At 38.8% G+C, this 16,484-nt stretch overlaps 1 protein-coding gene across 3 annotated transcripts in view; it reads left to right on the forward strand.

The window, feature by feature from the left end:
- LOC5578007 (beta-TrCP) overlaps positions 1-16,484 on the forward strand; it is a 139,638-nt gene that overhangs the window by 3,729 nt on the left and 119,425 nt on the right. For all 3 annotated transcript variants that reach the window (XM_021853791.1, XM_021853792.1, XM_021853793.1), the window contains exon 2: positions 2,214-2,982. In XM_021853791.1, the coding sequence (XP_021709483.1) occupies positions 2,914-2,982 (69 nt within the window). In that variant the 5' untranslated portion in view covers positions 2,214-2,913. The remainder of the gene's footprint in view (positions 1-2,213; positions 2,983-16,484) is intronic.

Here is a 16,484-nt window from a genome sequence, read left to right on the forward strand (position 1 = left end):
TGTATGAATTTCACTCTGTTCAACACTTGAGTGGCGCACGCTTCTGAATGCTATCTACGTGTTCCGGCCTCGTTCAAGTGTCAACATTTTTGTACCGGGTGATTTCCATTTACCAGTGGATAAGTCCATCTGGAATAGTTAGAATAGGCAAGTTAATTGAATGTACGACTTTTTCAATTGTGCAGGTGAACTGAATCCCGTCGAACTAAACGAAAGAGTTGAACAGGTTCTACTTTCTTTCAATTCAACTGAGTTGTGCAAGTGAGTTCAATGGTAGCGTTAACGTTTAACAATCCGTCATCGTCATCATCGGAATTTCAAGAGCAGTTTTTCTGTTCAAAACTAAACATTTTACGATGAAAATTAGTTCACCGTGTTTCTGTTGAAGAATAGAATGCAGTGAAAACATTTTCGTTCAAATTTTCTTGATTTGGAACGAAAAATACTACGTTTGAAAATTCCGAAATCAATGATGGATCCTGCCCCCTTAAATTTCATACAAATCTAGTAGACTATTTTCATAAACTAAAAGATGTATTTATTTTGATCCAAATGCAAATAATCTACATTTGATTTAAAGTTGCATCTAAGTGAAACATTTTCCCGGTGTCTTGAAAATTCTCGAAGCCTGTTCAGGGTGTATACTACCTGGAAACCCGGGAATTATCAGGGAATTCCATACAACCTGTAAAAAAAACTTAGAATTTTCAGGGAATTTTGTCCAGCTTATGGTTTATGGTGGAATAGGTGTAGTCGGGGCGGTTTGTCCAATGGGGTGATATGAGCACCCCTTGAAAACTGCATAAATTCTTGAAATTTCATCTGAAATGACATGCAACCCCAAAGCTGATGAGGAAATGAAGCAATAGGCATGCTATAAGTCAGTATTCAAAACTCAAACAAAAATAAATAAATGATGTTCGAAAAAACTGCCCATGTTTCCCCGAATGGCTCTTTTGAATTTCATCATTTCAGAATGATTCTATTTGACTGTTAGAATGTTCTTAAAAAATATATCTTGCACGGAGTGTTTATAAATACTAATAAATTTCAAGTTATTACGTTGTTACTAATTGAATTTTTAGATTATATAATATTATTTTGCAATCAAAAATGGGGTGCTCATATCACCCCATCAGTTAAAAATCGACTCGAAAAATTACAAATTTTGAAAATCAATCATTCATCCGTGACCTTTACAAGACAAAGGAAATCATGCGGATCTAGTGTATTCATCTAACAATTGTTGGAAATCATGCAAACATTCGAAAAAATCATAATATTTTCAGCACTTTTATCGACTTTTCCTCAAGGTGGCCAAACTGCCCCACTCTCCCTATATCCACGACGATGGGCTCTAGCATTCAAACGCCTCAAACCTATCAAAATGCTACTTGGGCTGTTCAATTTCTTAACTGTTTTGTGACTCATTTAGGATAAAACTTGCTTAGACTAAAAAGCAATACTTAATATTGCCTGATAAAGGCATGTTCTGTTCCTGGGTTGGTGAGGATTTTATCGGGTAAGCTTTTTTCTCGATTCAAGTTTATGAAAATTTCTAAATCGTTTTATGAGATAGGTATGTGTTATCCGCGGGCAATCGACATGCCTTAACTGCAGTGATAGACACTGACAAGCCATCGAGCCCTCTGTCACCAGAGAAGATGTTGTCTCCATCAATGGCTAAGCCATGCGTAGCTTTTTCGATAGGATTCAGATTAGTATTTCTTTGAGTTTACGATATAAAAAACTTTAAATATATAGCTTTAGTTCATGTTTTCTGGTAAAGCTTACTCAAATGATTTTATTTGCTGATACAGTCAGTGTAGATATATACCTCCCCAGTATCGCAAATATCATATATCATCTATGTGATTCAAACTTTTTAACGAAAGAATGCTCTATTCTGCCAAGGAATAAATGGACGCTGCCCAAACGATTTTTTCCAATATGATTGACAACAAGAAAGTGGGCACTATATTTTGGCGGTGACTGTATATTAAAGGAACTAGTTGCAGAACTAATATTATTTAACAATTTAGTGTATGTATTCGAATCCTGAGTAAACCATTTCCTTCAGATCAGCCTCTGATGGCTTCTGGCGCTTTCATTTAGTGCTTAGGATTAAGCCTCAGCTTAGGATCTTCTCACATGTTACGCCACAAAGTTGTCATTTTCTGATGGAGTTTTTGTCTTGCTGCTCTGTTTTGCAGGTTTACCTCTTGCACAATCCCTCGAATTTCCTGCTTTATAAAGCTGTGCTTTCTCCTCTGTTGGAAGGATTACTACTGAACCGCGAGTGAATTGAATGGTGATAAAATCCGATCTCGAAGTGCATCTCGTTTGGCGGTAGATTTTCCGGTGGAAGTTGATCCCGGATTGCGTTCGATAAAGTATTAAAAGTCTCCGCAGTGGTGAATCCGAATGTGGAAGCAGATTGACGAGGAGCATCGATTGTCGTCCCGTCGTGGTGTGTGCGTGCGCTTGTGTGAATTGCGAAAGGAAGCAAAGAATAGAAAATAAAACGGTGCCCCTCCGGTAGTTGGTATTTGTAGAAGCCCTTGTGTGTTGGTTGGGCCAAAAGAAGCTCTGGCTCCGGGTGCCAAACATATTCCTCCAATCCAAGTCTCGTCAAAAAGAGCCCATCATCGTCGTGTTGAATACACCTTAATACCTATAGATATATATCTCAGGGGGTTAATTCCCTCAAAAGTGTGTGCGACCACAGTGAATCGTCGTGTTGAGGATTAGATTAGATTGTCCGTGGTCCGGGGAATCCGCGTCTGTGAAGAAATCGTAGTGAAGTGAATCAACTAGCCGGAGATTCCGCAATCAGCAGTCGTCTTCATAACCAGCCAAACGATAGACGACAACGGAAGCATCAGCAGTTGCAGCAACAGCAGCGGCACCGAGATGATGAAAATGGAGACCGATAAAATTATGGACGATTCTACGACGACAACCAACAACAGCAGCCCACAGGTAGGTGCACCATATTACTATCTATTCAGTGAAGAATAACGCAATCTCTTGGGATGTTGGCAGGGCTGGTAGCAGTTTTTTTTCTAGGGACGTGGGACACTGTTATGATGCAAGAATTTTAAGAGTTTTTATCTTTGATGGAAGATCTCTAGAGACCCTTTTCCGCCCAAAATGGTCTCTAAAATCCCTTTTTTCAGTCAATTTTGGTGTAGTATTCTATAGGGTAGGTACACATCCGGGTAGTCTAATAGCAATCGGTTCTACTGCTCAATTAGCATTAGGTGATCGTGGGTTCAATCCCAGGCCCGTCTTTCGTATTTGTGACATTCTTCGTAATAGCTATGTTTCTCTATCTCTCTGCGTCGTTCTTGATAATGACATCAAACATCATCAGTTCTATATATCTCTAGAATGGGATTAAAAAATCGACTTTTCCAGAAATCTAATTCCACCTAAAATTCTTCCTGGAATTCTATCAGGAATTTTATCAATAATTCCTTTAGAAATTTATCCACAGCTTCAGCAACAAATTCTTCCGGGGAAATGAATTTTTTATGGAATTCCAGGAGGAACTGCGAAAGAAATCCCCGGAACATCTCTGATTAAAGCCCACAAGATACTCCTGATAGAATCTCTATGGGAATTTCTGATGGAATTCTTGGAGGAACTCCTGATGAAATCCCTAGAAGAACTCCTGATAGAATCCCTAGAGGAACTTAAGATGAAATCCCTGGAGGAATTCCTGATGGAACTCCTGATAGAATCCCTAGAGGATTCCATATGATATCCCTAGAAGAAATCCTGATGGAATTCCTCGAGGAATTCCTGATATAATCTCTTATGGAATTGCAGGTGAAATCTCAGAAAGAATTCTTGATGAAATCCCTGGAGGATCTCCTGATTAAATCCCCAAAAGAACTCTTATGGAAGCCCTAAAGGTATTTCTGATAGAATCCTAATGGAATGCTTAGAGATATTTGTATAGATATTAATGATGAAACTCCTGATGGCATCATTGGAAGAATTCCTGATGAAGCCCCAAGAAGAACTACGGATGGAATCCCTGTAGGATCTCCAGGTGGAAACTCTAAAATTACTCTTGATGGTGTTTCTAGAGAACCTCCCGATGGAATCCAAGTGCAATCCCTGAAGGAACACCTGATGGAATCTCTAGAGGAATTCCAGATAGAATCATTTAAGGAATTCCTGATGGAATCCCCAGAAGAACTCTTGATGAAATCCCTGGAAGAACTTCCGATGGAATCCCTGGAGGGACTCCTGATGGAAAATCCGAAGGAACTTCTGATGTAATTTTTCGTGGAATTTCTTGATGAACTCGTGTTTAATTCTCTAGAACAACTCCTGACCCCTAAAGGAACTACTGAAGAAATTCCTGAAGGAACTCCGGATGAAATCCTCTAAAGAAATTTTGATGGAATTCCTGGTGAAATCTCTGAAGGAATTCCTGGTGGAATCCTCAGAATAACTTATTCTGATGGAAACTGTTAAGCTTCTCCTGATGGAATCCCTGGAAGAACTTTTTAAAGAAGCCCCAGAAGAACTCCTGATGGAATCCCTTGAGGAGCTCCTAATGGAATCCCATGAGGAATTCCAAGTGGAATCTCTGAAAAAACTTCAGATGGAATCCCTGGAGAAACTTCTGATAGAATCCAGGTGCAATCTCTGAAGGAACTCCTAATGGAATCTCCGGAGGAATTCCAGATAGAATCCCTGAAGGAATTCCTGATAGAATCCCTACAAGAACTCTTGATGGAATCCATAGAGGGACGTCCGATGGAATTTCTAGAGGGACTTCTGATGGAAACTCCGAAGGAGCTTTTGATGGAATTCTTCGTGGAATGATTGAATTTTCCTGATGGATTTCCTAAATCAACTCGTGTTTAATTCCCTAGAATAACTCCTGATCCCTAGAGGAACTACTGATAAAATCCCTGTAGGAACTCCTGATGGAATCTGTTGAGGAAATTTTGATAGAGTTCCGGGTGGAATCTCTGAAGGAATTCCTGGTGAAATCCTCACAAAAACTTCTGATGGAAACTTTTGAAATTCTCCTGATGGAATCCCTGGAAGAACTTTTTAAAGAATCCTTAGAAGAACTCCTGATGGAATTCCCTGAGGAAATCCTGATAGAAACCCATGAGAAATTCAAGGTGGAATCGCTGAAATAACTCCTGATGGAATCCCTGGAGAAACTTCTGATGGTATTGCTAGAGGAGCTCCTGATGGAATCCAGGTCCCTTAAGGATCTCCTAATGAAATCCCTTAAGGAATTCCTAATGAATGAAATGAAGAAAATCTGATGAAATCCCCAGAAGAACTCATGATGGAATCCTTGGAGGAACTTCCGATGGAATGCCTAGAGGAACTCCTGATGAAAACCCCGAAGGAACTCATCCTGATGGAATCTTTCGTGAAATTAATGATTGAATCTTTACAAGTACTCCTGATGGAATTCCTGGACGAACTCGTGTTTAATTCTCTAGAATAACTCATGGTCCCTAGAGGAACTACTGATGAAATCCTCTGAGGAAATTTCGATGGAGTTCCTGGTGGAATCTCTGAAGGAATTCCGGGTGGAATCCTCACAAAAACTTCTGAGGAAAACTTTTGAAGTTCTTCTGAGGGAATCCCTGGAAGAATTTTTTAAGGAATCCCTAGAAGCACTCATGATGGAACCGCTTGAGGAATGCCATGAGGAATTACAGGTAAACGTTCGGAAGGAATTTCAGGAAATCCTTGTCTAATCGCTGGACAAAATCTTGATTAAATTTCCGGAGAAACGCCTTGCGGAATCATGATGGAATTACCGATAAATTCCATGAAGGAGTTTTGGTAGGATTCCTAAAGAAAATAGAATTCTTTGTAGGAATTCCTGGTACAATCGCTAGAGGAATTCCTTATTGAATGTTTGATGGAATCACAGATAGACTACTGGTGGATTGCTGAAAAATAAGGTTAAAGGGAAATCGCTAGTGGAATTTATAGAAACAACTCAAAAGCGCACATTTGCTATACAACCATTTCACGCATTTCGACTTGCTACCCAACTGCATCGGCAGTTTATGTTTAACGTCGATGTTCGTGCAGCATCCCTACAGATAGTACGATCGGTTTGTTAAACATTTGGCTCCGCCCACCGGTGGTTAGGGCAAAATCAAACTCGTTTGATCCTTAAAGTTGCTCTGAGTAGCAATCTTGAATTTCATCCTATCGAAATCATGACGGAAGAATCACTGGATTAATTCCTGAAGGACTCACGATTTTCATGAGAACTTTCTGAGAAAATCTTGAGAAAATCCCGAAAAACTTCATGTCGGAATGTTTTAAATAATTTCTGAAGTTTTATAAAAAAAATCGAGCTTGAATGTTTGGAGGTGTCTTAAATGAAATTTATGGAGAAATTGCTTAAAAAATAAAAGGTCGATGTACAAATTTTAAACAAATCGGGTTTTGATACCATTCGATAGCATCTCCTAACACCATCAAACCAAGCAAACATTGTCAACATAAGTTGGCCTATAAAAATGCCAATCCTGGCAATCAAAAATGGTGCAAGTACCCAAACTCATTTTTTTGTCCACACGTGTAGTTATAGTGAATCAACGAGCAAGAAATCCCATTCATTTATTTTAATTCTGAGAGATAGTAATCATAATTGTGGTGAACAATTTTCACTTCGAATTTTCTCAACACTAAGGATCTGACTATGGACCGTTTTTGAATTGTTACGCGAGATTCCAAAGTTGAAGTGTTGACAGTGAAGAAATTCGTTTGGGGATTTTTCCAGCAAACTTTACGGAAATTCCTCCAGATTCCTCCACGTCGATTTTGAAAAAAAAAGTTGAATTCGTGAAAAAGATGCAATATTTAAAGCAATTTCTGAGTTTATTTTGTAAAAATTTCAGGATAAATACTTGAAGGTATCTCAGTTGAAAATCTTAGAGGACTTCCCTAGGAAGGTCTAAAACAATCGCTAAATGAACCTCTGAAAAAATCTTCGGAGTAATACTTGTAGGAAGCTTAAGGCTTTTGCCTCAATTATTAGTAAAAAAAAATGAGAAAATTAATGAAAAATATATTCAGCAATGCGAGCAGTAACTCGTGTAATCTTGCAAAACTCTGAGGGATTCTCATGAAAGTCCCTATCTTCTGATTCCTGTTTGGTTGTTTCAGTCTACTTGGTTGGACAAGAAGAATCAAGAACCTGCTATGGATCTCTAGAAATCTACCAAGCATCCTACCAAATACTTTGCCAGGAATTCTAAAATCTTCTTCGAATCTTGTCAGTATCTCGACCGCAGACATTTACATCCTTTCAGATACGATAAGAAACGATTTTGATGTACTTCGAAGGACACTTTTCAAAAAATTCCTTCCGAAAATCCTGCAGGACATCATCCAGAGAATGTAGAAAATCCTCTAAGACTTCCTTAAGAGTCCGTGAGTTCATTCAGAGTTTTTGAAGAAATCCGTATCTCCTTTTGAGCCTTTTAAAATTGTTTTTAGCCAAAAAAATCATCCAGAAATTGATCCAAGGACCAGTTGATTATTCGAGGAATCTATTGAGAAATCATCCAACAATTTATTGATAAAGTTTACCTTGGTTTCCTCATGAAGTACCTCCTGCTGTTTTATCAAGTGTTTCTCAAGAAAAATCTCCATAGTTTCTTCAAAAGCTTATCTAATGTTTCATACCAGATGGTACAACAGCATTTTTTCAGTAGTTCCTCCGCTCATTCATAAACAAATATATCCAGGGATGTCGTTGATGTTTGTCAAGGAATTCCTACCAAAAAACTGCAGAATTTCATTCAGAGATTCTAGGAAATGCTCTAAGACTTCCTCTAAGTCCAGGAGCTCTTTCAGAAATCCTAATAAGGGTTCGCCAAAGGTTACTTAAGTAATTACACAAGTATCATTAGAGGTTGCACTACTATTTTCTATTATATTTAAAAACATTTCAAACTAATTTCTTCAAGAAATTTTGGGGAAACTCCTGAATTAAAGTTTTAATAAATCACTGGAGTATGCCAGATGGTTTTCTTAGAGATATTTAAGGAACCCCTGAAGGTCTAAAGAGAAATAATTCTTGAGTGTGTATTAAACAGGAATCTTGGAGGAAATCCGATGAAAGAATCAATGATTGAATTCCTAGAGTCGCTGAAATAATCTTTGGAGGATTCCCTGATGGAATCTGAGGTAATTTATGATAGGTTTCTTGTTGTTTTCTTGGTCCCTTTACTCAGGCAAGAAGTCTCTAAAGCTCCAATGTTCAAGACACCCAGTCGTTACCAGCCCTGGTTAGTATCTTGTCGTTTTGGGCTTCGCGGAAGGAAAAGGGGTGCACAAACCATACCGACCCCAAGCGTTATACCGATAGAATCCGGTTTTGTGTGCCTGGCTTTGCTGCTGCTGCTGGCTTTGTGGGAGGCCTACTTTCGATGCAGGTCTAATCGGTCAAAGTGGGCAAACAGGTTTCGGTCTGCTTTTCCTGGTTCCGTCGTAGTGCTTCTGCTCTCGGGTGTATTGCTGGGTATTCATGTATTAGAACTGATAGCAAATCTCCGTTTGGACACTTGTTCACTATTTTCTATAGAAAGTCCCTAAAGTTTGTTTTTGTTTTTATACAAAACGGCCACCTTTTTCCTCTCCCTTCTTGGTAAATTTTCCAAAGTATCTTTGAAGGAATTTCTGAAGCAATTTGTCCTAAACCCCAAAGAAATTGATAGAGAAATCACTAGATGAAATTCTGCGGGACTTTTTATAGACATTTTCAAAATAATCTTTAAGGGAATCTCTGGAGTAAATTCTGGTGTTAGCATTAGAAAACTCAGGTTGTATGCTTAAAGGAAATTCTTACAGGAATTCCATAGCCACTTCGTAAAAAAATAACTAAATACATTCCTGGAGAAATCTGTGAAATAATATCTGAATGTAACTCTGACCAAATACTTGAATTAATTTCTGAAAATCTTGAAAAAAAAACACGTGAAAACGTCATGACAATGATATGAAAGGAATCGTATTGAGCATGAGCATTGATGACCTGCAATTAGTACTCTTTTTAATGTATTCGAAAGGTGCCTCTCCTTGTTAAACTTATAAGCTAATAAAAATTGAGGTTTTGCAAACATCGCGTTTCTTTTATGCGTACATTTGTCAACTTTTAGAATCAATGATTTTTATCACTATGGATAACACTACCGAAGATTCATGTCTCACATGAGTTCTGCAAATGGTATGAGCATAGAAAATGCGGTAGTTACTAAAAATGACATAACCGAGAACGATTCCGTTGCCAAATCTTTAATAAGTTTTTTCAATTAAGCAACATTAACGAACTATAATTAAGAATGCAGAATTTCCTTAGGAAATTGCCTACCTGTAGGCTTAATGCGCGGTTTAAAGTGATTTTATTTTTGAAATAGCTTAGCTTAGCTTAGCTTAGACTGACTGCACATATCAATGGTTGCTATTCCGTGATTGACCGAAGTCAGTGAAAATGCACAAAGAATCAACTAGAAGTTCGGCTAGGATTGGCCATAATCTTCTTCAGTGTGCATAATTCAGTGCCTCTATTTATACATGGTCAATAACGGCGCCGGCCACGTCCTTACAGTCAGGTGGGATTGGGGGAAGGACTGTTAGTGTGCAATCTTTGCTATTTGGAGACCGTGTTTGCCTCTGCATCTCCACAAAGGTTACTGGGAGGGATGTTTGTTAATGGGAAGGATCGTTGGGTCACAGGATTCACTCTGATAAGCGATTAGACCATGATAAATAATTATTTGTGAGATATAAACATGTTTATATGTAAATATAATATTTTCATTTGATATGAACAATATCTATGTAGAGAAAAAATATGCCGACACTTGAGGTGACGAACCTTTCAAAGTTTAATGAATAAAGTGAACCTTTTGGAAGTCTACACTTGAAGTGTCGAACCATTCAAAGTTTTTTTTTAATTACAAAAAAGGTAAAAAGAAGAAGGTGTTTTTAATAAAAAAAAATTTAGGCAGAAATAATTTGTGAATCAGAGTTTATGTCGACACTCACAGTGACGAACCATTCATATTTTTTTGAAAAATCATATATACGTCTCACCGTTTTAACGATTAAAGGTGCAGTCATACATATTTTATAGATTAGAAACAATAGCATGAAACGAGCTCACCAATTGATCCGTCATCCTTGAGCAGCAACAATTCTCTTTCAGCTTCACTCGTTTGCTCAGCTATATAAAAGCACTCAGAGAAAATAGGCGCGCAACCCGTGAGGGAAAACAACTGACGACTGCTGGGGCTTTCTTGACGCACTCCCCAGGAGCAAGCGTCAACGTCGGAAGATCAAAAAGAACTAATCGAAAGCGGCACTTTTTCACTTTACTCGGTCGACGCGGCACTGTTTCACTTTACTCGATCGACGCGCGACATGTTTGATCCTGTCCTCATCGCCGGCCACGGCAGGAGCAAGCGTCAAGGTTGAAGGTTGAAACACAACTCTTAAAGTGATTTTATTTTTGAAATAACTCAGAAAGTAAATGGCGTGTAAGATGTTTGGTCTTCATATTCGGCTTCAGGGGCCATGATTTAAGTAAGCAACGACATTTTCAACATTACCGAATGTTGATTACATGGGTGATCAATGTTACCCCATAACAGCTAAATCAAAAAATCACTTGAAACATTTATTTAAATCTTTTGAAAACTGAAATACAGTATACAGTCACGAGCGGTGGGTGCCAGTGCTTGTTTTAAAAAGATGAAACTTGCCACATTTGCATTTTCAAATGAACAGTTTAAGAAAAATCCCAAAAACTGATCAATGTTACCCCGGATTACGGTACATTGGATTATCTTGTACCTTTTAATTCCGCCCTAAATGCTTATCTTTGACAGATACGCGTATTTCGACTACCAGTGGATACGAGTAACTGACACTGAAGAAGACTGCAAGTAGTAGTTGCTATTCCATGATTACCCAAAATAACGGATATTGCACAATGAGCCAACATCTTGATAAGTGATGCAATTAATTTAACCTCAGGAAAACGAAATGACATAATGTTGAACTATACAAAGATGTCATTATGTTGAACTATACAAGCATGAAACGAGCTCACCAGTTGATTATTCACTCTCGACTGAACAGTCACAACTTTATCATAAACAAGACTGGGATATAAAGTAGTACCGATTCCGCGTGAAAACGATCTTGGTAGCTTGAACCTTCTCACAATACACTATGGGTCTAATAAAAAGAAAAGAATTGAGAAGAATTCAAAGAACCCTGGCCAAGAACACAGGCGGAGGATCTGTCAATATGTTTTGGCATATTATCAGATCCTCTTCGAACGGAGTAGAGTGTCCATCCCGGGACATCCCGGGATTTGACAAATTTCTGGATTTCCCGTTTCCCGGGATTTTATTTCTGACATCCCGGGATTCCCGAAATGTACGTAGAATTTGATGAAAACCATTAAATTTCAATGAAAAACAATGACATTTTTCTACACTATCAACCTTATTTGAAAAAGTTGAAAAACATACTGAAAAAGAGAATAACCGTGTAATTATTTTAATCAAGAAACACATATTTTTATTTGTCTTGTTGCAAAGTTTTAATGCTTTTATTTTTAACTTTAGCCGTTTAAATAAGCCTATGCTGAGATAACGAATTTGAAAGCACCCCTAAACTGCCGCAAATCGCAAGTTAGTGCCATCTGTAAAAAGCAGGCATTGAGAAAATTGACTGAGAAGTTTTAAATCTCGTTTTGCATACAAATATTCAAAAAAAAATCCAGGAGATTGGAACATGTTTTGATCGCAATGAAACTTTCATAATTTGCTTTTTACTTCGTCACATTTCCAAGAAAAAATATAAAGATGGCCAAATAACGATTCATTTTTGTGTTAAACGATGCGAAAATATGCAGTGGGACTGACTAATTAGTTTTTTAAAAAATATATGGTGATGAAAATGTAAGTTAATAAAACTATTCCGTTCTTCACTTTAACCACTCTAGTAGCATTTCAGGCCTTATCATAGTTTGACAGTAGTCTGATCTACTAGACTGCCAAACTACGATAAGGGCTGATTGCTGCTAGGGTACACAGTGACCATTTGAGCAACATTGCTTAGGAACGTCTGTGTGATTTTTTCCAGAGAAACCTATATGACTTTTTCACGGGTCCAGCAATTCCTTCAGAATCCTGTTGAAATTCGTCAGGTATTTTGAGGAACTTCTTAAAAAAATTCTAAATAAATCGTCCACAAATTTCTTGAAAATTTCTTCAAAGAATCGAATGAAATTTCCAAACTGCTTGAATGAACTACATTTGTGACTTCAACATTACTTTCATATTCAAATAACGTTTTCATGATTTTTCAGCTATTATGAATTAAATGTGCCCGGATTAGGGCATGTCTACAAATCATCGAATTCATTCCTTTCACCCCCATCGAACTCCCATAACAATTTTGCAAAGCTCGTCAACCGCCGCCAAGGACAGGTCGAACCACTGAATGCGGTTTTTTGATTGACACGAAACAAACCCGATTCAACACCTCCAGGTGGCGCGCGCCCGCGCCTAAACCTTAGTTGGAGCACAATAATTAACTTGAACCGGTGTAGTCGCATTTCCGTTATGTTCCTATGTATATGCGAATGCGAATCGGCACTTCGGAAACCAGTCACCTCACGTCGTCGTCGTCGTCGTCTTGGCAGTCGTCGGCCGATCGTATCCAAGCGATTGCACCTTATGGTGATTTCGTCGTCGCTGATGTTGTTACCCGTTCACTGCCGCCACCATTACTCATTGCCACCAAGCCAGTCAGTCAAGCGTTCCGTTGTGGAACGTTCAATAATCGCACGGAAGGTCAACTGCTTCATGACACTACACTATGGGTTAGTAATCAACATTTTGCGACCACATTCCTAGCACTTTTAAAATAAACAAAAATCAACGTGGAATAACCTCTAAATCAAATATAAAATGTAGTACTTACAAAAGTTGTGTTTAGAGTAAAGATATGTTTCAATCCAAAGCGGGACAAAATTATTATTAAAAAAAATTGAATTTCGTCGGGAAATTTAGATTTCTGACCCATAGTGCGCGCGGCAAACGATCGCATCGTGTAATGAACGTGTCTCAGAATGGGAATGGTACAGACTAATATCGGAAGCTACTTCACCTAGCCTGGTTAAGGTTAATGAGAGGAAGTTTGTGGGAATTGCATTCGATTCAAATTTTTGGAAGTCGGCATCGATCATCGGGCGGGGACCGAGTGGTGTCTTCCACCAATAATGGTGCAAACGTAAAAAGCGTTTTATTGTGTTGTCCCATTTTCCACTCCACTCTATCGGAAACAAAGTGCAATAATACTTGGCGATGGTAGCGTAGCAAATAAATGAACGATGGCCAATCCAATTACTCATAGCTGTATGACTCGCAGTGTCTGATTGTAGCACATAAAAAGCAATTGGGGCCATAACAAAGTGAATGTTGGATAGACAGAATGGGGCTCCAAATGTCGGAACAGGCATATTCGGCTGCTCGCAGAGATACAAATTCAATGATTTCAATAATGGAATACACAAACTAGACGAAAGTGAAGGTGGAATTTAAGATGGAATTGAGCTAAAAAAAAAACAATGCTCGAATACTTTTTATAAATGACTTAACCTTCGGGCTGTCGCGCTGTTGTACTTTGTACAACAGTTGTGATTTATATGCTATCATTTTGCAACAAAGATATCTATCGACACCAAACCAAAATGTATTCCTCAAGAATCTTTTTAAGAAAAATACTCGTCCGATTTTATTTACAGGAAGTCGCATGATAACGAACGCACTATATACGGTTCGAGCAAACCACAGTTTGCAATCGGTATATCTCAAAATCCAGATAATATAGAAACTTGGGGTCTTTATTAAAGTTGTTCTGGAGGTGAAGCGCTATCTTATGGTTTCTAACTTAATTCGGAATTTTACCGCTATGCGGCACTAGTGGGCATAAAAGTTTTTCTTTTGTTTTGCAGATATTTCAGGATCCTGGCCATTTAGAAGGCTGGCGTCTTCTGCAAAGTTGTTTAGTAAGTTAAACGCTATCATTGTTCGAGCTAATTGATTTAAAATTTTGCCACTAGGCGGCTCTAGTGTGCATGAAACTTTTGTTTGCAGATATCTCAAAAGCCTAACCACTTAAAAAGATAGTGTCTTCGGCAAAGTAGTTCAGTAGCTCAAGGGCTATCATTATCAGAGCCAAGAAATAGGATATTTTGCCACCAGGCGGCGCTAATGAGCATGAAATTTTTGTTTTGCGGATACTGCAGGATGTTGACTTTTTAGATAGACACCTTCGGCAAAGTTGTTCAGAAGCTCAGGGACTATCATTAATTTACAAAATCTCGATCTTTGAAGATTAAACAAAGAAATAATTTGAGTTACTGAACAACTCTTCCGAAGACGCCATCTTTCTAAGTGATCAAGCTCCTGAGATATTTGTGAGACAAATGTTGTATGCTCACCAGTGCCGCCTGGTGGCAAAAGTTTAAATCAAATAGCTCAAACAATGATAGTCTTTGAGTTACCGAACAACTTTGCCGAAGACGCCATCTTTCTAAGTGGTCAGGATCCTAACATCTGTGAAACACAAGTTTCATGCTCACTAGCGCCTCCTAGCGACAAAATCCCGAATTTATTGGCTAAAATAATGGTAGCCCTTGAGCTACTGAACAATTTTGCCGAAGACGTCATCTTTCTAAGTGGTCAGAATCCTAGGATATTCGCAAAACCAAGGGTGTTGTACAAAGTACAACGCGCGACTACTCGCGTTACGAAAATTCGCGCGACGACTGTAAGGTTAAGTAACTTTCACACGAATTGGAGAAAAAAATAAAAGAACTAAAATCTCATTACCTAATCTATTTTACAACAAATCTACTTTTCGACATTTTTCTTCGTGTGTGTCCTCAAAACTTTACGTCGAAGCAGCACGCGTCCAAAAATTCTGACTTTCTATATTTTTTCCACCAACTTATGACAATTTTATACCAGTGTAAGATTGACTCAAGTAGTGTTTTGTTGTAATTCGTGATTGAGACACTTTGTCTCTTGGTATAACAGAGCGGTGAAAGTAGTAGTTAGGTTGCATAAGTTAAAAATCATAGTTGCGTCGTTTTGTAATTCCAAAAATTAAACGTTAAAAAGTGAAAATCGATTTGGTTCAGATTTTTGAATTGCGTCTGCAAAACACATAGGCTTGAGCTTGATTGGCCGCCCGTGGTTGCTTCTCCAGTATCGCCAGATTAGCTGCATTTACACGAGGAACCAACCAGATAAATAGGCCAGGAGAAGTAGATGGATTTGTCATTCATTTTCCTGTCAAATTTCATACAAAATCTACTTTTTCTCTGCTATAAATTCACTCTAGGTGACGACGGGGTTGGTGGTCTGATGGCTACCGCTTCTGCTTCATAACCAGAAGGTCATGGGTTCAATCCCAGGCCCGTCCCTTTCCTCGTACTTTGTAGTTGTATATCTCTCACTTGCTTCTATCTTCCATTCTAAATCTATCACTCTCAAACTATTCGTTCATAGCAAACGCTAGAACCCGAGATGGACAAGAAACCGTTTCCCTAACGCTTCCATTCTTCCACGCGCATGCCTTTACTCAGGCCTGATACATAGGCAGTCTGCTAACCACAAAAGCAAACCTCTCTGCCATGCCCTTCCCCCAATCCATACACTCCCGCATGTACTGGCTTAGATGCAGTGGTATATGCGGTCTACGTGGGAGCCAGTCTAATGCATCATCAATTCCTCCCCCTTCCCCACATTGGTCTGCATTCTGACGTGACAGGCACCATTGTCGCTAAAAATAGGTCACCAGCACTTATACACTGAGGAAGCCTGTTAGTCCCAAGCAGTCATTCGTTTGGTTCCTTGTTTAAGTGCAGCTGATCTGGCGATACTGGAGTAGCATCCACGGGCGGCCAATCAAGCTCAAGCTATAAATTAACTCTAGGTGAACCAATTCCCCTGGCCTATGCTTTGGGACTAACAGACACCCTCAGTGTATAAGTGTTGGTGATTTTCTATTTTTGGGCAACTATGGCGCCTGCCACGTCAACATGCAGACCAATGTGAGGAAGGGAGAGGAATTGGTGTTGCGCTTATACTGGCCAACTGTAGACCGTGGAGTCCGACTGCATCTACGCCAGTTCATGCGGGAGTTTATGAGTTCCGGGAAGGGTGTAGGGGTGGAAGAGACGCTTGCTGTTTGGTTAGCAGACTGCCTATGTATCAGGCGTAAGGAAAGACGTGCTATAATGATTAGAAAATGGAAGCGTATAGAAACGTTTTTTTTTGTTCGTCTTTGGTTCTAGCGTTTGCTATGAACAAATCGTATGAGTGTGATAGATTACAAGTGGAAGATAGAAGCAAGTGAAAGGTACAACTTCAAAGTACGAGGAA

The sequence above is a fragment of the Aedes aegypti genome, chromosome 3 (genome assembly GCF_002204515.2).
Source record: "Aedes aegypti strain LVP_AGWG chromosome 3, AaegL5.0 Primary Assembly, whole genome shotgun sequence".
Taxonomy (NCBI): Eukaryota; Metazoa; Arthropoda; class Insecta; order Diptera; family Culicidae; genus Aedes; species Aedes aegypti.